Consider the following 22,115-nt stretch of genomic DNA (forward strand, 5'->3'; position numbering starts at 1 on the left):
GAAAGTGCCAGCTCCCAGGCAGTCTCCTAACTCTCTTTAACCTTTCTTCTCTCTGCCCTTTGTCATTCATAGAACAAAAAAGCAGAAAGCAAAAAACTAGAAGCAGAATAGCATTTATTGTCTACCTCCCACCCCTGGCTGAAAGGACTGTCTTGCCCTCCTTGTGCTCTCTGCAGTCCGTGTCGTTATCCCTCCCCACCCCCCACCCCCCTGTCATGTGTCTCCATGTTTTCTGGAAGCTCCATCTCCTTTTGCCGTCAGCTCTGGCCGCTCGCTCTAGAGCTGCAGCCAGCAGTAATGGATGCACCCACACTGTTGCTTTTTCTGTCAAGTCCTTTGGAAACAGCACAGCCAGGTGAGGGAAGAGGCTGGAAGACGGGCTTCCTTTCCTTGGAGAGTGAGCTTTTCCAACTGTGCCTCGCTAGTTGTCCTGCTCCCAAGCACTTCTTCTTCTAGTGTTTGCCCTTCTTCCGTAGCCAGTCCCAAGCACTGGTTCCCAGCACAGAGTTGTCCAAAGAGGGTGGATGTGGTGTCATCTCACAGCCTTGGTGCCGGTCCTGCCGTGCATCCAGGTGTTCAGCCAGAGTCATAATTCCTCACTAAAAAATGATGTGGGAGGGGGAGTCAGGCAGTAGAGCAGAGGGTTAAGCGCAGGTGGTGCAAAGCGCAAGGACTGGTGTAAGGATCCCGATTCAAGCCCCTGGCTCCCCACCTGCAGGGGGGGGTCACTTCACAGGCAGTGAAGCAGGTCTGCAGGTGTCTATCTTTCTCTCCCCCTCTCTGTTTTCCCCTCCTCTCTCCAATTCTCTCTGTCCTATCCAACAATGACGATATCAATAACAATAACTACAACAACAATAAAACAACAAAGGCAACAAATGAGAATAAATAAATATTTTTTAAAAATATGATGCGGGAGGGTCCAAGTGGTGGCATTCCTGGTTGAGCACACACATTACAGTGTGCAAGGACCCGGGTTCAAGTTCCTGATCCCCATCTTCAGGGGGAAAACTTCATGAGTGGTAAAGCAGGGCTGCAGGTGTCTCTCTGTCTCTCCATCTTCCCTTTTCCTGTAGATATCTCTCTGTAGATATCCCTATCCAATAAATAAATAAATGATTTGGGTGGCCCAGGAGGTGGTGCAGTGGCTAGATCATCAGACTCTCGGGCATAAGGTCCTGAGTACGATTCCTGGCATCGCATGTGCTAGAGTTATGCTCCAATTGTCTTTCTCCTCTCATAAATAAATAAACAAACAAATAAATAAATATCTTCACACACACAGAGAAAGCTTCACAAGTGGTAATGCAGGTCTGCAGGTGTCTCTCTGTCTCTGTCTCTCTCTCTTTTTTTTTACTCCAGGGTTATTGCTGGGGCTCGGTGCCTGCACTTTGAATCCACTGCTCCTGGAGGCCATCTTTTCCATTTTGTTGCCCTTATTGTTTATTGTTGTTGTTGCCATTGTTGTTGGATAGTACAGAGAGAAATCGGGAGAGGAGGGGAAGACAGAGAGGGGGAAAGAAAGACACCTGAAGACTTGCTTCACTGCTTGCAAAGGGACCCCCCCCACACAGGTGGGGAGCTGGGGGCTCGAACTGGGATCCTTATACCAGTTCTTGAACTTAATGCCATGTGCACTTAACCTGATGCACTACTGCCCAGCCCCTTCTCTCCCTCTCTGTCTCCCCCTTCCTCTCAATTTCTGGCTGTCTTCATCCAATATATAAATAAAAGAAAAAATATACTAATAAAATCTCCCTCTCCACTCAGCCCTCATGGGTACATACAGGCAAATAACACCTGGCCTTCTGCATCTGGCTTATTTCACAGAGCACAATATTCTCAGGACCTACCCACACTGTGACAGGTGTCAGGATGTCCTTCCTTTCTGAGGCTGAGCCACGTTGCCCTGAGTGGCTAGGCCTGCTGCCCTCCCTCCTACACACTCCGCTTCTCACACTCTCCAGCTGTTGCTCCAGCTGTTCCAGGGGCTTTGCTGGCCTGGCTGCCCTCTTCCACACAGCTTTACACACCTCCTTCATTGTCAGAGTGACTGACACTTGTTTTTCTTTTAAACCAGAATTCTGCTCAGCTTTGGCTGATGCTGGTGCCTGGGATTGAGCCTGGGACCTCAGAACCAAGGACAGGAGAGTCTTTTGCTGAACCATTGTGATGCCTCCCTGACTCTGACTGATATTATTATTAGTAGTATTAGTATTTTCTGGTGAAAAGATTATTGTTCAGACTTGGTGCCTACATGGCAAGCCCTCTGCTCCTAGCATCCAATTTTTTCCCCTCTTTTTGAGGATGTTAGGACAGAGAGAAATTGAGAGGGGAGAGGGAGATAGAAAGAGAGAAAGAAAAACACCTGCGGTGGCCCAGGAGGTGGCGCAGTGGATAAAGCATTGGATTCTCAACCATGAGGTCCTGAGTTCGATCCCCAGCAGCACATGTACCAGAGTGATGTCTGGTTCTTACTCTCCTCCTATCTTTCTCATGAATAAATAAATAAATAAATAAAAGAAAAACACCTGCAGTATTGGTTCACTGCTCATGAACCTTCCTCCACTACAAATGGGGACTGGGAATTTGGACATGGGTCCTTGAGCATTGTAACATGTGCTCAGCCAGGTGCATGACCACCCAGCCCCTTGATTGACACTCTAATAATGTGGTGAGGGGACGAAACCCAGGGCCCCACACATGTGCAATACTCCTGAGTTGCTTCCCTGGCCCAGATTTTTTAATTTTATATTTTATAAGAAAGAAGACAGAGAGAAGAGAACCCACAGCCCTGCCCAACCATACATGGGGCTCCCCCAGGTGCTGCCTATGGTGCTGAGAGAGGAGAGCCCCCACACTCCTGCCTACCATCCATGAGGCTCCCTGGGTGCTGTCCATGGTGCTGAAAGAGGAGAGACCCCCCCACACACACAGCCCTGCTCCACCACCCATGGGGCTCCCTGGGTGCTGTCTGTGGTGCTTCCATTTGGGACAGGGGGCCAAAGGCACACAACACATTCTGTTCTGTTGAGTCATCTCCTGGCTCCAGTTGACATTTTGTTTGTCATTAGAGAAAGAAGGAAAGAAAAAAAAACAGAGAAAGAAAGATATCACAGCATTGAAGTTTCCTTCAATGTAGTGGAGCTCACATGATAACACGTGCACTTAACCAGGTACACCACTGTCAGGCCCCCACCATTTTTTTTCTCTATTATCACTATTATCTGTTATCTCTATTATCTATTCATCACTCTGGGATCTTGCAGCTAGAAAGCGAGACAAGGAGAGGGGGAAATGTGTAGGACGGCAGTGTCCTCTAGTATAGGGGGTGGGGTGGAAGCAGGCTCAAACCCGGGTCATGCACACGACAAAGCAGGTGTACAGGCAGGCTGTTTGGCCACCCCGTGAAATTTCTTTCTTTCTTTCTTTCTTTCTTTCTTTCTTTCTTTCTTTTTTTTTTTTTTTGCCTCCAGGGTTATTGCCGGGGCTGGGTGCCTGCACCACTAATCCGCTATCCACTGCTCCTGGAGGCTTTTTTTTTTTTTTTTATACATCAGCTCTGGCTTATGGTGATGCAGGGGATTGAACCTGGGACTTTGGAGCCTCAGGCATGAGAGTCTGTTTGCGTAACCATTATGCTATCTACCCTCCGCCCCTGGAGGCCATTTTTTCCCCTTTTGTTAGCCTGGTTGTTTTACCATTGTTGTGGTTATTATTATCATTGTTTTTGATGTCCTCTTGTTGGATAGGACAGAGAGAAATGGAGAGAGGAGGGGAAGATAGAGAGGGGGAGAGAAAGATAGACACCTGCAGACCTGCTTCACCGCCTGTGAAGCGACTCCCCTGCTTCCTGTGGGGGGCCGGGGAGCTTGAACCGGGATCCTTCCGCCGGTCCTTGCGCTTTGCGCCACTTGTGCTTAACCCGCTGCGCTACCGCCCGACCCCCCCAGTGAAACTTCTAAGAACCGCTGAGGGTGGGAGCTGGCTTCTTCGTTCTTCAGCCTATCCTGGTATTAGGCACAGTGCGGGGGGTAGGGAATACAGCCGGGAGCATGTCCCTGCCCTCTGAGAAGTCACTGTCCAGTAGGGAGGGACTTGACAGCAGGCAAAGGAACAGGCAAGGGCCCTTGAGGATGGCTGAGGGCTCAGCAGGAAGTGGCCAAGTGGTGCAAGCAACGATAAGGAGCACGGGGCAGAGATGCTTCAGATTAGAGGGGCTGCAGGTGGCGTTTGAGAAGCCCATCGGAAGAAGAATGTCCAGACTGGCCAAAGACAAGAGGAAGGACATTCCAGGCATAAGGGGCATTTAGGACAGAAGGGATTAAAAATGCTTTTTTTGGGGGGTAGGGGTACATAACGTAATGGTTATGCAAAGAGACTCTCATGCCTGAGGCTCCAAAGTCCCAGGTTCAATCCCCTGCACCACCGTAAGCTAGAGCTGAGCAGTGATCCGGTTTTAAAAAAAAAATAGTGTCATAGGTTCAATTCCTTAGCACCTCCAAGAACCAATGCTGAGTGCTGCAGGGCTCTAGTAAATTAAAAAAAAAAAAAAAAAAAAAAAAGCTAGGGCTAAGGAAACAGCATAATATGGTTCTACGATATGCACTTAACCAGGGGCACCACCGCCAGGCCCCAGCATAATGGTTCTACAAAAGATTTTAAGTTCAGGGAACTTGAGTATAAAGATAGGAAGGCTGGATTAGTTAGGTATTAGATGCAGATCTGCCCAGGCTTTTAGTCTTTATATTTATAGACAGAGAGGAAGGAGAGACCCCACAGCCCTGCTCCACTCTCCATGGGGCTCCCTGGGTTTTGTTCATGGTGCTGAGAGAGGAGAGACCCCCACAGCCCTGCTCCACCCTCCATGGGGCTCCCTGGGTGCTGTGCATGGTATTGAGAGTGGAGAACCCCCCACCACACTGCTGTCACCCAGGGCTCCACACATGGAAGGTATGGGCTCTACCACTGAGCCACCTCCTGGGCCCCTAGTGTCCAGCCATTGACTCACAGCTCTGACCATGTGGATAGGCACTCATGTTACCCACAACTGTCTGGAGCTTCTTGCAGTACTTGTACCATGACCACAGCTGCTCGAAGCTTCCCCGGTCTGAGGGAGGTGCTGAGTCCCTAGTTCCTAGTCCACAGCCTGAGGTGGGCAGTCGTGGCGGACACCATGTGCAAATGCCTTCTTCCCCTCTGCTTTCCCCCACTGGGCACATCCTCCCCACCCCCACCCCCCCTCTCAGCCTTGGCAGCCCAAACTGGGCCCCTGCCCAGAGCTGTGTGCGTGACCGGACAGTGCCCAGCTGGGTGCCCACAGGCTCTAGGGCCCCAAGGGTTCTCATTGGCTGTAGCCCAGAGACACTGCCCCAGGGAGTAGGGGGACAAAGGGGGCGGGGAGTGGGGCGTGAGGCTTCCTGCATGCCCGCTGATAATTAGCTTTCCTTTCCGGAACCAACTCGGTACAGTGGGGCTGGGTCAGGAAGTGGTGTACAATGCCACTCTTTCAGGAGACCCGGCTGGCCTGGGGTCCCTGCGGCTCCGGGGCATCTGGGGAACAGCCTGTTCTCAGAGGCTAGTCTCCAACTGGAGGTGAGAGGCTGTGTCCCCAGCTTCCCACCGCAAGTTTCCGGAGGACCTGCAGCCCAGAACCCAGTTCTTTCCTTCAGCGAATCTGGGAAGGAGAGAAAGAGAAGGGGGTAAGGGTGGGGGCGCTTTCCCAAGAGCTAGAGAGTCACACACCTGTTGGTGTTAGGGATTGAGTTTGGAACCAGAGAGCCTCTGGTAGCTATTTATTTGTTTGTTTTTCCAAGAGTGTTTTTGATTTAACACTGGTTTTCAATATTACAAGTTTTTTGGAGCCTGTTTCCTCTCTTTCTCTCTCTCTGTTTACCACACCACCACCAGAGTCCTCGTGCCATCACACCAAAGGGACCATAGTCCTCTCAGTCCAGAAGTCACCCTGATTGTTATTCTTGTTGCAAATTCTATTTGAGTTATTTCTGTTCCAGGTAGCTTCACTCGCTAGGTGGAACAGAAATAACTCAAATAGAATTTGCAACAAGAATAACAATCAGGGTGAGCATAGTCACCTCCACTTCCAGCTACTTTGTCCCAAAGAACCCATCTCATCTTCTGAAGTGGCCTGGGAGTGTTCGACTGAGTCTGTATCCCCTAACATCTTTATCCGGCCTTCTGCCTCAGGGCATTTGGGCTGACTACATGCTTTGGCTGCTGTGGACAGTGCGGCCAGGAGGGGCAGGGGGCAGCTGCCCTTTCAAAGGAGTGTTTTCATGTCCTTTGTGTCAGTGCCTGCCAGTGGGACTGCAGGATCGTAATATATTTTCACTTTTTTTTTTTTTTTTAAGAAATTGGTTCCTAGTAATTCATTGAGTTGTTATGCCTTTGGCTGGGGTTCAGCTGGGTTTAACCTATAGTCCCATGTGTACTGAACTTTGCTCTGGTCTCACTTTTGAAAAAAAGAATAAATCAGGAAGGGAGGGAGGGAGGAAGGACCAGGCAGTGGCACACCAAGTTAAGCACACATAGTACAATGCACAAGGATCCAGGTTCAAGCACCCAGCTCCCTACCTTCAGGGGGGTCGCTTCACAAGCGACGAAGCAGGTCTGCAGGTGTCTCTCTTTCTCCTGCTCAATCTTCTTCGCTCTCAAGTTCTCTTTCCTATCAAAAAAAAATCTTAAAAATGGCCGCAGGAGCAATGGATTCATAGTGCAGGCACTGAGCCCCAGCGATAACTCTAAAGCCAAAAAAAATAAAAGAAAGGAAGGAAGGAAGGAAGGAAGGAAGGAAGGAAGGAAGGAAGGAAGGAAGGAAGGAAAAGAAAAGGGAGGAAAGGAAGAAAAGATTTATTGGCCTGTCCTCCATCTCCTTGACCTTGTCGCTGCTCCCATGGGCCCCTCCACTGACTGTGGGTCGAGGCTGGATTGAGGCTCTACAGGACCAGGGTTGGAGCTGAACGATGCAACCTTGAGCAAGTCACGGAAGTGTTTCTGTGCCAAAGGTGCAAAGGTGTCAGCACCCCAGTTTTATGTGACACAGTGGATGAGGAAGTAGGCTCACTGCCTTTGCCTCTTCTTTTTTTTAGACTTTTATTTATTTTCCCTTTTGTTGCACTTGTCTTTTTATTGTTGTAGTTATTATTGTTGTTGTTATTGATGTCGTCGTTGTTAGATAGGACAGAAATGGAGAGAGGAGGGGAAGACAGAGAAGAGGAAAGAAGGACAGACACCTGCAGACCTGCTTCACCGCCTGTGAAGGGACTCCCCTGCAGGTGGGGAGCTGAGGGCTTGAACCTGGATCCTTACGCTGGTCCTTGTGCTTTGCGCCACATGCGCTTAACCCGCTGTGCTACCGCCAAACTCCCGCCTTTGCCTCTTCTAAGAAGCCTCCCCGACTGCTTTGCAGTTCGAAGGGCTTTCTCTCTCATCTCAGCACTTGTTCTGGGGATCCAGACAAGGGTCTCAGACATGAGACTGTGCTCTGCCACTAAGGTGATTTGACTTTATTTCTGTTCTCTCAAGACTTGAAACACATTGTGCACAGAAGGTTTCCTCTTTTCACCAATGTCCATACAATCTACAGTTACAGACTCTTGGTCTATTACGTATTTCTTGAGATAATCTATTTTAATCAGAGCACTGCTCATCACTGGCTTATCGTGGTTCCAGGAATTAAACCTGGGACCTTGGCTAAAGCTTTGCACTCTCAAGCAGAAGGTCCAGAGTTCAATCCATAGCATCTCCTGTGCCAGAGTGTTGCTCTGGTTCTCTCTCTCTCTCAGAATTTATTTATTTATGTATTTATTTATTTTTGCCTCCAGGGTTATTGCTGGGGCTCAGTGCCTGCATTATGAATCCACTGCTCGTGGAGGCCATTTTTCCCCCTTTGTTGCCCTTGTTGTTTATCGGTGTTGTTGTTACTATTACTGTTGTCATTGTTGTTGGATAGGACAGAGAGAAATGGAGAGAGGAGGGGAAGACAGAGAGGGGGAGAGAAAGACAGACACCTGCAGACTTGCTTCACCACCTATGAATCGACTCCCCTGTAGGTGGGGAGTTGGGAGCTCGAATCAGGATCCTTCCACCGGTCTTTGCGCTTTGCGCCATGTGCACTTAACCCGCTGCGCTACTGCCCAACTCCTTTATTTATTTATTTATTTATTTATTTATTTATTAATGAGAAAGATAGGAGGAGAGAGAATGAACCAGACATCACTCTGGCACATGTGCTACCGGGGATTGAATTTAGGACCTCATGCTTGAGAGTCCAATGTTTTATCCACTGTACCACCTTCTGGACCACAAGTGGTTTTTGTTTTTTTTAATCAAGTCTTTTTGCATAACTTGTATGCTATCTTCCTGATCCTGCATTAGAGGATTGGGAGGACTTTTCCCCTGGTTGTTCTCTGCCTTTTGTTCTTGCAAGCAAAGATCATCACAATCACAAACTCAGAGCATACACATTATCTCAGGCGCGATCTAAGCCCCAGCCAGCATGGCTTCCCCCTCTGCAGTGGTTTCTACACTTTCTGGCCAGTGAATTTCTCTTCTTCCTCCCTGCCTTGTACTGTCTCTAGCAACCCCCTGCACGTGACCACTTCACATCAGCACCTTAGCTAAGAAGCTTGGCTCTCTGGATATCCTACAGTGTCGCTGTGTCTTCTATTTCCCTGTGGAACAGTAGCCTCCAGGGGTTAGGGAAATGTGATGGCTCCACCCAGGATCTTATCTCTGTCCTGGTTTCCATGGAGCCACTGTCACCCGCCCTGAGGAGGGAGTTAAAGGGAAGACAGTGACCTGGGGAGTAGCAGCCGAGAAGCCAGGCTCAGAAAGGACTTGTGTAGAGGCAGCAGAAGCCCTGGACCTCTGCCAGACACCAGTTCTGCTTGGCTAAGAGATTTCAGGGAAGCTTCTCTTCTTTCTTGCTGTGTCGCTTGTATGAGAAGATGTGTCTTTCATTCTTTTTTTATTTACTTATATTTTTTAGAGAGATGCAGAGAGAGAAAGACACAGTTAGAAACACCAGAGCACTGCTCAGCTCTGGCTTATGGTGGTGCGGGGATTGAACCTGGGACTTCAGAGCCTCAGGTATGAGAGTTTTTTTGTATAACCATTATGCTCTCTACCCCCACCCTAAGAGATGTCTGTCTTTCTTTCTTTCTTTTCTTTCCTTTTTTTTTTTTTTTAGGCATCATGCCTTTTTTTTTTTAAAGAACATTTTATTTTATTTATTTTTTTAAATCATTTCTTTTTCTTCCCCCTTTTGTTGCCCTTGTTTTCTTATTGTTGTTGTAGTTATTGCTGTTGTTGGATAGGACCAAGAGAAATAGAGAGGGTAGAGGAAGACAGAGAGGGGGAGAGAGAGATGGACACTTGCAGACCTGCTTCACCGCTTGTGAAGCGACTCCCCTGCTGGTGGGGAGCTGGGACTCGAACCGCCGGACTCCCAACTTTCCTTCTTTCTTTTCTTTTCTTTTCTTTTCTCTCTCTCTTTCTTTCTTTCTTTCTTTCTTTCTTTTTGCCTCCAGGGTTATCACTATGCCTACACTACAAATTTACTACTCCTTTGGCCACTTTTGTTGATTGATTGATTGATAGGACAGAGAGAAATTGAGAGGGAAGGGAGAGAGAGAGAGAGAGAGAGAGAGAGAGAGAGAGCGCTGCAGATCTGCTTCACCACTTGTGAAGTTACCCCCCTGCAAGGTGGGGAGCCGGGGGCCTCAAACCAGGATCCTTGCATGGGTCCTTGTGCTTTGTACTATGTGCGCTTAAACATGAGATTTCTTTCTTGGGCTGAGGCTGAGTGGTGACACACTTGGCTGAGCACACATGTTACAGTGTACAAGGACCCAGGTTCAATCCCTCAGTCCACCTTCAGGGGGAAAACTTTGCAAATGGTGAAGCAGTGCTGCAGGTGTTTCTCGTTCTCTCCCTCTTCTCTCCCTACCTTCTGGACTTCTGCCTGCCGCTACCCAATAAATAAAGTTTTGCTTTTTTTTTTAAAAGAGAGAGATGTCTTTCTTGGGGCCACGAAGATACCGCTGTGGTAGAGCACATGCCTGTGGGCCTGGAGCCCTGGGTTTGATCCCCAGCCTCTCATACAGTTGATCAGTGTTCTGATCAGTGTTCTTTCTCAATAGTGGGTGGGTGGATGGATGGATGGATGGATGGAAAGACAGGTAGCAGTCAGGAAAATACAAATGAAGTTATTGACGAAATGTCTCTGCACCCATTAAACCTGCAAAAACCGGAAGAAGCAGCCACCCCTGCTGCTGGCAGGGTTACTGTTGTCCATGGTCAGCAGTTGTGTGGATTTTTAGAGCCCTTACAGAGAGTGAGAATCTGTGGGGGTAGACAACATAATAGTTCTTCGAAGAGACTTTCATGCCTGAGGCTCCATAGTCTCAGGTTCAATCCCCTACATCACCATAAGCCAGAGCTAAGCAGTGTTCTGGTAATAAATAAACAAACAAACAAAATTAAATAAAATGTAAAATCAGAAAGTTAGAATCCCACCAGTTTTCTGGACTCCAATCACAACTGCAAGGGCATTTTGTTTGTTTGTTTGTTTTAATTCACACGAAGGGGAAACCGGTGTTATGCATCCAATACTATCAAGGTAATGTCCTTCAAATTTTAGGTGTGACCAAAGCATTCTGCTTAATTTCTGAAGTTTTCCTCCCCCCCCCACCCCCCCACTTAGAGGTTTATCCAGAAATGTGAACTGGCAAAGTCATACAATGCCTAGGGTTTTCCTCAGAATGATCCAGGGAGCAGAGGAGTTAGTACCTGGTATAAAGATATCAAAGGTTAGCTAGCTGTGACTGCAACCAAATCCAATAATGCTTGGTTCTCTCTCCCTCCCTCCTTCCCACCTTCCCTCTCTCCTTCCCTTGTTAATACATAAATAAAATATTTCTAAAAACATGTATAGTCTTATAAGCCAAAATTTTCCTCAAAAGCAAAGTAAAAAACATTATATTATAAAAAATTTTTAAAAGCCTTCAAGTGGCCCGTGGGGGTGTGTGTAAGCACACACTTTGCTAAATTAAAAGGGAGTTGGACTTTTTTTTTTTTTTTTTTTTTTAATGACTGGGAAGGAGTGAAAATCTGCAGTGCCTTTTGATTTAAATAAGAAAATCTGCCCAGGACTTGGAAAACATCCAACAGCAGGAAACTGATGGCCAGTCAAGCCAGGGAAGGGCCCATGGAAGGTTCTAGCAGTCAGAGAGGAAGGGGGTGGGGGGATGGCTGCCTGCAGTCACGCCCTGAGCTCAGGGCCTCTTCCTCCTGCCCCTGGAGAAATAATGTTTCCTTGGGGGGATGAAAGGCACCCCTTTGTGTGGCCTTTAATTGGCACGTTGTGCCAAGCCAATGAGTGGCAGGCGGGCGCAGCAGCTGGGCACAGCCAATGTCAGGCGGCCTCACTCACTGCTGCCCGGGGGTGGCCTGAGCCAGCTGGCCTGGGAGCATTACCCACCCATGCCCCCTACTGGGGGGGGTGCCGGGACCACAGTGCTCAGGGGTCTTCACTGGAGGGAGCAGGACACGGGGGTCTTCACTGAAGGGAGGGGCCGGGCGGGGAAGGTCTGGGCCACCCTTGGCTCCTTATTCATCCTCCCCTCTTCCCCTCTTGTTTTTCAGATGGTCAGCATTAATAAGGCCATTAACGCACAGGAAATGGCTGTGAAGGAAAAACACGCCCGAAATATCCTTTTGGCTCTTACTTAGAAGAGTGACCCTGGGAGGCGGGGGTCAGGTCATGGGGGGCTGGCTGAGGTCAGGGAGAGGCTACCCCCCATGCTCTGCTGCAGGAAGGGCCCCCCCCCCCGCCCCCTGCAGGGTGAGAGTGGACTGTGCCAGCAGCTACAGAATGGTCTGGGAGTCTGGAGAAGGGGCAGGGCTGCAGAATAGAGGGTGACTGACAGTGTGGGGTCCTTTGAAGCTTCCCAAAGACACCCCCAATTCCTGGGACTTAATCGGTACTCTGGGGCCACACACCTGCCCCCCAGGCTTACACTGACCCTCCCCCCTTGAGCTCTTCCCCAGCACCCCCAAAGTGAAATAAGGGGCCCCTTGTGATGGTTCTTTTTTTATCTTAATTTTTTTTATTATTATCTTTATTTATTGGATTGAAATTGAGAGGGAAGGGAGAGATAGGGAAAGAGAGAGACACCTGCAGCACTGCTTCACCATTCGCAAAGCTTTCCCCCTGCAGGTGGGGACTGGAGGCTTGAACCCGGATCCTTGTGCATTGCAACATGTGAAATGCTTTCACTAGAAAGTCTAATTGCTTTTCTCAAAGGAATTAGCCAGTCCTGACCCTGTACCTACTAAGAATTTCTGATCAGTCTGGTTGGTAATGGTGGGGGAGAGAGGGAGAAAGTTGTCAGTGCTCCTCTGGGTGGGGGACTGGCAGAGGAGCAGGGCTGTGCCGACAAGACAGTGTCACACCCTTCAACGGAAGCTGTCTGGGCAGTGGAAGGAGGGAGACAGGAGGAAGGTTCCAGAACCTTTAACAGACTCCTTGGGACCTGAACAAGCCAGTTCCCTTGTCTGACAAATGAAAGACTTGGCCAGAAGAGATGCCCAAGGTCTAGCATCCCAGCTCTAACATTCTGGGAGGCCATTTCACAATTCATTCCTAACTTACTTCAGAAGTTGTTCCATGTGCAAATGCTGATCCCGGTTTCCAGACTTGATTTGCAGACCAGGGGAGGCACCCCTTCCAACTCAGAAGACACAGTACCGCCTGGGAGTGCCATGGGAGTATTGGAGGAGCTCTGTGGATGGTGGAGCAGTGCTGTGATGACTTTTCTGTCACTCCTCTGTTTCTCTTTCTCTTTTCTCTCTCTTTCTCAAGTATGGACTAGGACATCAGACTGGGAGGCTGTTCAGCACTTTCTTGTTTGTGTGAGGCTCTGAGTTTTTTCCTGGTACTGCGTTTTAAAAAATTGGGGGGGGGGGCAGGGGCTGGGTGGTGGTGCACCTTGTTAAGCACACCTGTTACAGTGTGCAAGGTCCCGGGTTCGAGTCCCTGGTCCCCACCTGCAAGGGGAAAGGTACACAAGTGGTGAAGCAGGGCTGCAGGTGTCTCTCTGTCTCTCTCCCTTTCTCCCCCTACCTCTCAACATCTGGCTGTCTCTATCCAGTAAATAAATTATTAAATTTTTTTTTTTAATTTTAAGGGGCCAGGTGGTGGCACAACTGGTTAAGCACACATGTTAAAATGCACAAGGACCCAGGTTCAAGCCCCTGGCCCCCAGCTACAAGGAGAGAGCTACACGAGTGATGAAGCAGGGTTGCAGGTGTCTCTCTGTTTCTCTCCCTCTCTGTCTCCTCCCTTCCTCTTAGTTTCTGGTTGTTTTTATCCAATAAATAGATAAAGATAATTTTAAAAAATTAACTTTTTCCATCTTTATTTTTTACCAGAGCTTGCCCCTGCCCGCCATGTCCCAGTTCAGCTCTGGCACTTGTGTGCACTCCCCAGTCCCCATTTCCCCCTGATGTTCTTAAATAAATAAATGTTGGGGTTGCTGGGCAGTATTGCAACGGGTTAAGTGCACATGGTGCAAAGCTCAAGAACTGGCTGAAGGATCCTGGTTCAAGACCGTGCTCCCTACCTACAGGGGGGTCGCTTCACAAGCGGTGAAGCAGGTCTGCTTTCTCTTCCCCTCACTGTCTTCCCCTCCTCTCGCCATTTCTCTCTGTCCTATCCAACAACAACAGCAGCAAGAACAACAACAACAATGATAAACAACAAGGGCAACAAAAGGGAAAAAATAGCCTCCAGGAGCAGTGGATTTGTAGTGTGGGCACTGAGCCCCAGCAATAACCCTGAAGGCAAAAATAAATAAATAAATGTTGGGCGGGGATAGATAGCATAATGGTGATGCAAAGTGACTCTCATGCTTGAAGCTCCAAGGTCCCAGGTTCAATCCCCACACCACCATAAACCAGAGCTGAACAGTGCTCTGGTAAAAAATAAAAATAATAATAATAATAATGAGCCGGGCGGTAGTGCAGCAGGTTAAGCTCAGGTGGCGCAAAGCACAAGGACCAGTGTAAAGTTCTTGGTTCAAGCCCCCGGCTCCCCACCTGCAGGGGAGTTGCTTCACAGGTGGTGAAGCAGGTCTGCAGGTGTCTATCTTTCTCCCCCCCCCTCTGTCTTCCCCTCCTCTCTCCATTTCTCTCTGTCCTATCCAAAAACAATAATATCAATAACAACAACAATAATAACCACAACAATAAAACAAGGGCAACAAAAGGGAATAAATATTTTTTTAAATAATTACTTAAAAAAATAAAAATAGATGGTCCCCTCCCTGAAGGCCCCATCATGAACTCGGCAGTGGGGGAGTCTGTTTCCATATCAAAACACAAATTCCGATCAGCATCCCTTCCCCATAAAGACACAGCAGGACCCACGGCCCCGTTAGGAAGGAACCCACATGCCCCCAGTGACACACCATCATCGCCAGGGATGGAACAGACGGGCGGATTTTACTAGAGCAAGATGCTAGATTACCATCTGCCCCCTGAGTTGCCAGCATGCCTGGGCGGATTCAGGGTGTCTCATTGCTGAACAGTGTCCCCGACGAATGACATTCCTGTGCCCTGAACAATGACACAGTCCTACTGGGTGAGCCAGCCCCAAAGCTGGCTCCTGGGCTCAGGGCAGGGGCCTTTCTATCTTTCTTTTCTTCTTCTTTTTTTTTTTTTTAACTTTATTTATTTTATTTGCTAGAACAGAGAGAAACTGAGAGGATAGATAGGGAGAGGAGAAACAGAGCAAGCAGTGTTTCATCACTTTTAAAGCTTCCCCTGCAGATGGGCAGGTTCTGTTCTTTTAGAGGGAGAGGCTGACAGACAGAGGAGAGACACTGTAGTACTGCTCTGCCATCTATGAAGTTCTCCTGGTATTCCTATTAATATTATTATTATTATTTTGCCTGTTCCTATTAACATTATTATTATTATTATTTTGCCTTCAGGGTTATCACTGGGGCTCGGTGCTTGCACTACGAATCCACTGCTCCTGGCAGCCATTTTTTTCATTTTACTGGACAGGACAGAGAGAAACTGAGAGGGGTGGGGGGGAGAGGAGAGACACCTACAGACCTGCTTCACCGCTTGTGAAGCGATCCCCCTGCAGGTAGGGAGTTGGGGGCTTGAACCCAGGTCCTTGCACTTCGCACTATGTGCGCTTAACCCGGTGCGCCGCTGCCTGGCCTTCTGTGTCCATATTTTCCATGACCCCCTCCCCCACCGTGCATCCTGGGGACCCACCATGAGAAGGGGGCACAGACCTTCTGGTCTGTGGTCAACCGGCTGCCTCTCTCCAGCAACGCCGTGCTCTGCTGGAAGTTCTGCCACGTGTTCCACAAGCTGCTTCGTGACGGACACCCACATGTGAGTCCCAGGAGCCCCAGCCCCGGGGGGAGGGGACAGGGCCCCGCCTGGGCACAGTGGCCACCGTCTGCCCCCTTCTCTTGATTTGATTCCCTCAAAGAGACGGGATGGGGTGGGTGTGGGGGGTCTCTCTGGCCGGCCTGGTCGCCCACCCCGCCTCATCCTTGTGATGATGCCCCAACTCCTTCCTCGGCCTGTCTCTCCTTCCCCAGGTCCTGAAGGACTCGCTGAGATACAAGAGTGAACTGAGTGACATGAGCAGGATGTGGGTGAGTCCAGAGTGCACTGGAGCCCACCCCAGAGGCCACAGCCCCCCAAGTAGCCAGGACAGCCATATTCTTGCCTGGGACCCTCTGTTTGGGGGGGGGGGGCTGCTCATATCATTGTGTTCTGAGGGCACCAGACACCAGACATCAGACATCATGATGCTGACTCCCTTCCCACTCCTTCCCCTCTGCTGGCCCAACTGGTGTCATAGTACAGAATCGGCATTCCCAGTTCTTCATGCCATGGCCAGCGTTTGATCTCTTTGATTGCAGAAGATTCTCACCGTCTCTCCAGATACCATCTTTTCTCTCTCTTGCCTCCAGGGTTATCACTGGGGCTCGGTACCTGCACTGCAAATCCACTGCTCCTGGTGGCCATCTTTTTTCCGTTGTTATTGTTGCTGTTGTTGGATAAGACAGAGAAATTGAAAGAGAAGGGGAAGACAGAGAGGGGGAGAGGAAGATAGACATCTGCAGACCTGCTTCACCGCTTGTGAAGTGACCCCTCTGCAGGTGGGGAGCCAGGGACTTGAAATGGGATCCTTGCGCTGGTCCTTGGGCTTTGTACTATATGCACTTAACCCGGTGTGCAACCACCCAGTCCCCCAAACTTTCTTTTCTTCCCTTTTCTCATTTGTCCGTGACGTTCTGGAGAATTTTTTTTTTTAATTTTTTATTTGTAAAAAGGAAACATTGACTAAACCATAGGATAAGAGGGGTACAACTTCACACAATTCCTACCACCAGAACTCTGTATCCCATCCCCTTCCCTGATAGCTTTCCTATTCTTTAGCCCCCTGGGAGTATGGACCCAAGGTCATTGTGGGATGCAGAAGGTGGAAGGTCTGGCTTCTGTAATTGCTTCCCTGCTGAACATGGGCGTTGACAGGTCCATCCATACTCCCAGCCTGTCTCTCTCTTTCCCTAGTGGGGAAGGGTTCTGGAGAAGTGGAGCTCCAGGAAATATTGGTGGGGTTGTCTGTCCAGGAAAGTCTGGTCGGCTTCATGCTAGCATCAGGAACCTGGTGACTGAAAAGAGAGTTAACATACAAAGCCAAACAAATTGTTGACCAATCATGGACCTAAAGGCTGGAATTTTTTAGCCCAGCTAGTTCACTTGTTCCCACCTGAGCTGGGTCTATAGTCATTAACCCTCTCCATTTTAATGTCATTTTCATTTCTTGGTGTACTTCAATTTTTTTTTTCAGCTCTACCTAGCATTGTGTGTGTGTGTGTGTGTGCCCTGCAGATATTCTGAAAAGTTTCTTCTTTATGTCGACTTCTTCAGCATGGCGACTTCACTTTCCACTTGTGGTAGCCCCTTTCTCGACAAGCCTTGAGTGATCTGCTTCTGTTCTCATCTGCTCCCTCAGCCGTGCTAGTCCCTTCTGGGGCTTAGCCATTTTTCATTGGGAGCTGCTCTTTTTCCATGTGGCTTCATTTGTGGACTCCTTTGAAGGCAGCTCCCCCACCTCACACATACACAAACACAGAGAATACTCGTTTGCCTCTGTTAAAAAACATTCTAGGTGTAATTTCAAGCTTCAGGTCTGGTGATTTCTGGGCAGAAGCCCCCTGAGGACCAGCTCCCGGGCCCACTTCTCAGCGACAGGGTGTGTGTGTGTGTGTGTCCCCTCAGGTCACAGCAGTACTTTAGGGTGCTCAGGTTCATGTCCTAGCGATGCTCTGGTTCTCTCTCCCTGTCCCCATCATTAATAAGTACTCTGTATAGTAGTATAATCTGACCCCTAAACTTTAAACATTTAGTGGTCCAGGAGGTGACACAGTGGATAAAGCATTGGACTCTCAAGCATGAGGTCCTGAGTTCAATCCCCAGGAGCACATGTACCAGAATGATATCTGGTTCTTTCTCTCTTCCTTTCTCATTAGTAAATAAATAAAATCTTTAAAAAAAAACCTTTAAACATTTAATTCCTTTCAAACTTTTTTAACAGTGGTTTTATTTTTTTAATATTTATTTATTCCCTTTTGGTGTCCTTGTTGTAGTTACTATTGTTGTTGTTGATGTCATTGTTGTTGGATAGGACAGAGAGAAATGGAGAGAGGAGGGGAAGACAGAGAGGAGGAGAGAAAGATAGACACCTGCAGACCTACTTCACCGCTTGTGAAGCGACTCCCCTGCAGGTGGGGACCCAGGGGGATCCTTCCGCCGGTCCTTACACCATGTGTGCTTAAACCGCTGTGCTACCGCCCGACTCCCCAGTGGTTTTATTTTTATTTATTTCATTTTAGTGAGAGAGATTAAGAGACACAGAGAAAAATACAGAGAGATTCACTAGAGCACTCTTCAGTTTGGGATGTGCTGGGGATAGGACCTGGACCACAGAGCCTCAGGCATGAAAGTCTTTTGCAGAACCACCATGCTGTCTCCCCTGCCCTTCATTTAAGCTTCCAAAGTGTAAGCTTCACTTTGGGTGACAGTGACGAGCTGTCACTGTCACATGGTGGATGGAGGCCCCACCATGGCTTGTGTGCCACCCGCGACAGGGCTCTTGGTGCTGAGGGGGATGGGGGTGCAGCAGACAGAGGGGTTACCGCAGGCCTCTCTCTGCCCTGTGGGCCTAAGAGGGACTCTAAAACATAGAGCCTGGGACTTGGGTAGTGTGTTCCTTTGCCATGTGCATGACCCAGGTTCGAGCCTGGCCCCACCGCACTGACAGAAGCTTCAGTACTGTGGTCTCTTTCAGTCTCTCTCTGCCTCTCTGTCTCTTTCTTTGAAAAAATGAAGTCTAGGGGGCCCGGCTGGTGGCACACCAGATTAAGTGCACATAGTACAAAGCACAGGGACCCGTGTGAGGATCCTGGTTTGAACCCCCAGCTTCCCACCTGCAGGGAGGTCGCTTCATAAGCGATGAAGCAGGTCTGCAGATGTCTCTTTCCCTCTCTATTTCCCCTTCCCCTCTCAATTTATCTGTCCTACCCCCTAAAAAAAATTCTAAAAAATGAGCAGTGGATTCATAAGAGCAGTGGATTCATAGTGCAGGCCCCAAGTCCCAGTGATAACCCTGGAGGCAAAAAAAAAAAAAAAAAGAGGGGCCAGGTGGTAGCGTACCTGGTTGAGTGTATGTGTTACAATGCACAAGGATCCAGGTTCAAGCCCCTGGTCCCCACCTGCAAGGGGAAAGCTTCACAAGTGGTGAAGCAGTGCTGCAGGTGTCTCTCTGCCTCTCTTCATCTCTCTGCCCCCTTCCCCTTTCCTCTCGATTTCTGGCTGTCTCTATCAAATAAAGATTATCAAAAAAAAATTTTTTTAATTGTATATATTTAAAAAAAAAACTTGGGAGTTGGGCGGTAGCACAGCGGGTTAAGCACAGGTGGCGCAAGGATCGGCGTAAGGATCCCAGTTTGAGCCCCCGGCTCCCCACCTGCAGGGGAATCACTTCACAGGTGGTGAAGCAGGTCTGCAGGTGTCTTTCTCTCCCCCTCTCTGTCTTTCCTGCCTCTCAAATATATCCTTTGTTTAAAAGGTTCGTTCTATTTATTGAGTTGTTGGAAAAGCCATGACATATTTTTCGTTGCTTTTCTTTGTAAATATGTATCATGACTTTTCTGACAGACTAATATTCCACATGAAAAAGACCAGAACACAACTCTGGCATGTGTGGACATCAAGCCAAGAGCCTCAGTCTCGAAATTCCAGAACTCTACCATCTGAGCTAGTTACCTAGTCATAAGGGGGGGGATGTATATGTAATATTATATCATGCTATTTATTTTGCCACTGGAGTTATCACTAGGGCTCTGTACACACACCATCACTGCTCCTTTCAGTCTCTTTTTATTGACTAATTTTTTTTTCTTTTTTTACATAAGAGACAGAGCAAAGAGGGGAGAGAAGGAAACACATGACTCCCTCCTCCCAGGCAGGAAGTGCTTCCATGTGGTAACAGGGGCTCAAACCCAGGTCCTGGGGTCTGTTAAAGTGCCCTCTCTGCCTGGGTGAGCTGTCTCTCTCCAGATAAACACATATCCTTGACCACAACTCCCCACCCCACCCTGCAAACACACTAAGGGCTGACACCACCCCCACCCCCCCATAGGGCCACCTGAGTGAGGGGTACGGACAGCTGTGCAGTATCTACCTCAAACTGCTGAGAACCAAGATGGAGTTTCACGCCAAGGTGAGTCTCCCCAACACCCCCAGCCCCTGCCGCTCCACCCCCAGGTGCCCCAGTACGAGGACTTGTGTGCAGAGACACTGCAGCCCACAATCACTGTGGATGCCCACACAAGCAGAGTCAGGCCAGCTGCCCCCGAGCCCAGTGTAGACATGGGGGGGAGGTTCCAGGGAGCCCCCTTCAGACTCCTTTCCTGCCTCCCTTCCAGAACCCCAGGTTCCCAGGCAACCTCCAGATGAGTGACCGGCAGCTAGACGAAGCCGGGGAGAATGACGTGAACAACTTGTGAGTGGCCATCCCCATGAGGGCCCCAGAGGGGCAGTGGCTGGGTGGGTGGCTTTGGCCTCAGCACCCATCCAAGACATTGTCACACTGGGGGTCTCTCTTCTCTGCTACCCCTCCCAGCCCAGCACAAAGTAAGTCTGCCTTCCAGGGCCGCTGTCACTGGTGAATTCATCCTATATGATCTACAGATGGCCTGAATGTCTCCTGGGGGCTCAGAAAAGAAGATGGGGTGTCCCACTAGGGTGGAGGCAGCAGCCAGGGGGCCCACAGGGAAGGGACAAGTGACAGATAGCCTCTGGATGCTAAGTAAAAGTGCTCTCTCCCCCGCATCCCTGGGTCCAGCTTCCAGCTAACGGTGGAAATGTTCGATTACCTGGAGTATGAGCTCAGCCTCTTCCAGACTGGTGAGTCTCCCTCCCTTCCTGCTCAGGAACCACCTCAGTCCCCACCTGCCACCCTGCTTAGACCAGTGGGCCCATGTCATGCTTGGGGATAGGCACTCGGGGGACATCACATGCTTGGTCCCACCTGCAGGGACAGGAAGTTCTTAAGGTCCCCTTCTCTCAGGGGCCCTCTGTCCCCCACTCCTCCCTGTTGGCATCCCCTCTCCTTCCTGTGTGGTCTGTACAGAGAGAGCAGGATAAAAGCCTTTAGTCAGGTTCTGCACAATCACTTCATTTCCTGGTAAGCTCCGGAAGTGGTGGGGTGTTCTTAGAAGCTCATGGATTTAAACATATTACAAAAATTGATTTTAAGTATTTACTTATTTGTGAGCTTGAAAGAGAGAGAGAGAAAGAAAGAACCAGAGCATCACTCTGGCACATGCAGTGCTAGGGATTGAACTTAGGACCTCATGCTTGAGAGCTTTTATATTTTTATTGGATAGGACAGAGAGAAATTGAGAGAGGAGGGGAGATAGAGAGGGAGAGAGACACCTGCAGCCCTGCTTTGCAGCTGTGATGTGTCCTCCCCCTGCCGGTCGGGAGGGGGGATTCAAACCTGGGTCCTCACACAGGATAACCACCACCTGGCCCCCTCTTATCATTCTTACAAGCCCCGCATGAGGGCTTCACCACCCGCAAGCACCGCTCCCATGTCGCCTGATGCCAGGGGACATTCCTGGAAAGCAGCAGAGGAGCTGGCTGGGAGTCCCTGCCAGAGAGCAGCCCGGGGAAGCCAGGGGACTCAGGGACAGCCGCCTTGTAGTGACAGCTGCTTTTAATTTGTATCAAGAAAGAAAAAAAGCTGCCTTCTAATGAGAACAGTGCCGGAGTCTTGTTGGTTGCCAGACTGTCCCAGTTAGTGGGGATTAGTGCAGGCAGGGCGGCTGGAGGGGCCTCCCGACAGCCCCACAATCAGGGGCCGCAGGAAGAGTCAGGGTCCCAGGCCACGTGCAGCCTGCCGAGCTGCCATAAGGGAGAAATCGGCCCTGGCCGTGGGTGTGCACTGGGGACTCGTGGCCAAACTGCTAAAAGCAAAGGCCAGGGGACAGACAACAAATGTGGCAGGGTCTCTGGGGTGAGACACAGGGGAGCCACTTCCGGATCTTGTGATCTTCCAGACCCAGCTCCCCCAGGAACCCCCATGGCTCTTCCTCCCCATCCCTGCATGCTGTCTGCCCTGAAGACTCTCCAGACATGCACCCTGGGCTCCTGGGTGTCCCAAGAACCTATGGCAGGTCACCAGCCAGTGGGGCTGCCTTTTGCCCCTTCTCTGTGCTCTGACCAGTGTTTGTGTGTCACCTCCCATGCTCATCAGGGCCACCACCAGACTGAGTGTTTCTCGCCTTCAAGGTTACTGTCCCACTGAGTTCATGCAGGAGAGGGAGAGGGAGAGGGAGAAGGGCTGGATAGGGCACCGGGGCAACACCTTTCAGTCCTGGGGTTCTCTTTTAAAGAGACTTATTTGTGTATTTATTTAGGAGGGAGGACCCAGCACATCACTCAGTCTGGCGAGTGCAGTGCCAGGAATCAAACTTAAGACCTCACCT

General features: G+C 49.5%; 1 protein-coding gene across 2 annotated transcripts in view; it reads left to right on the plus strand.

Moving 5' to 3' along the window:
- HIP1 (huntingtin interacting protein 1) overlaps positions 1-22,115 on the plus strand; it is a 130,913-nt gene that overhangs the window by 69,192 nt on the left and 39,606 nt on the right. For both annotated transcript variants that reach the window (XM_060173471.1, XM_007517953.3), the window contains 6 exons: positions 11,668-11,731; positions 15,293-15,435; positions 15,648-15,704; positions 19,763-19,843; positions 20,049-20,125; positions 20,468-20,529. In XM_060173471.1, the coding sequence (XP_060029454.1) occupies positions 11,668-11,731; positions 15,293-15,435; positions 15,648-15,704; positions 19,763-19,843; positions 20,049-20,125; positions 20,468-20,529 (484 nt within the window). The remainder of the gene's footprint in view (positions 1-11,667; positions 11,732-15,292; positions 15,436-15,647; positions 15,705-19,762; positions 19,844-20,048; positions 20,126-20,467; positions 20,530-22,115) is intronic.

The sequence above is a fragment of the Erinaceus europaeus genome, chromosome 15 (assembly GCF_950295315.1).
Source record: "Erinaceus europaeus chromosome 15, mEriEur2.1, whole genome shotgun sequence".
Lineage (NCBI taxonomy): Eukaryota > Metazoa > Chordata > Mammalia > Eulipotyphla > Erinaceidae > Erinaceus > Erinaceus europaeus.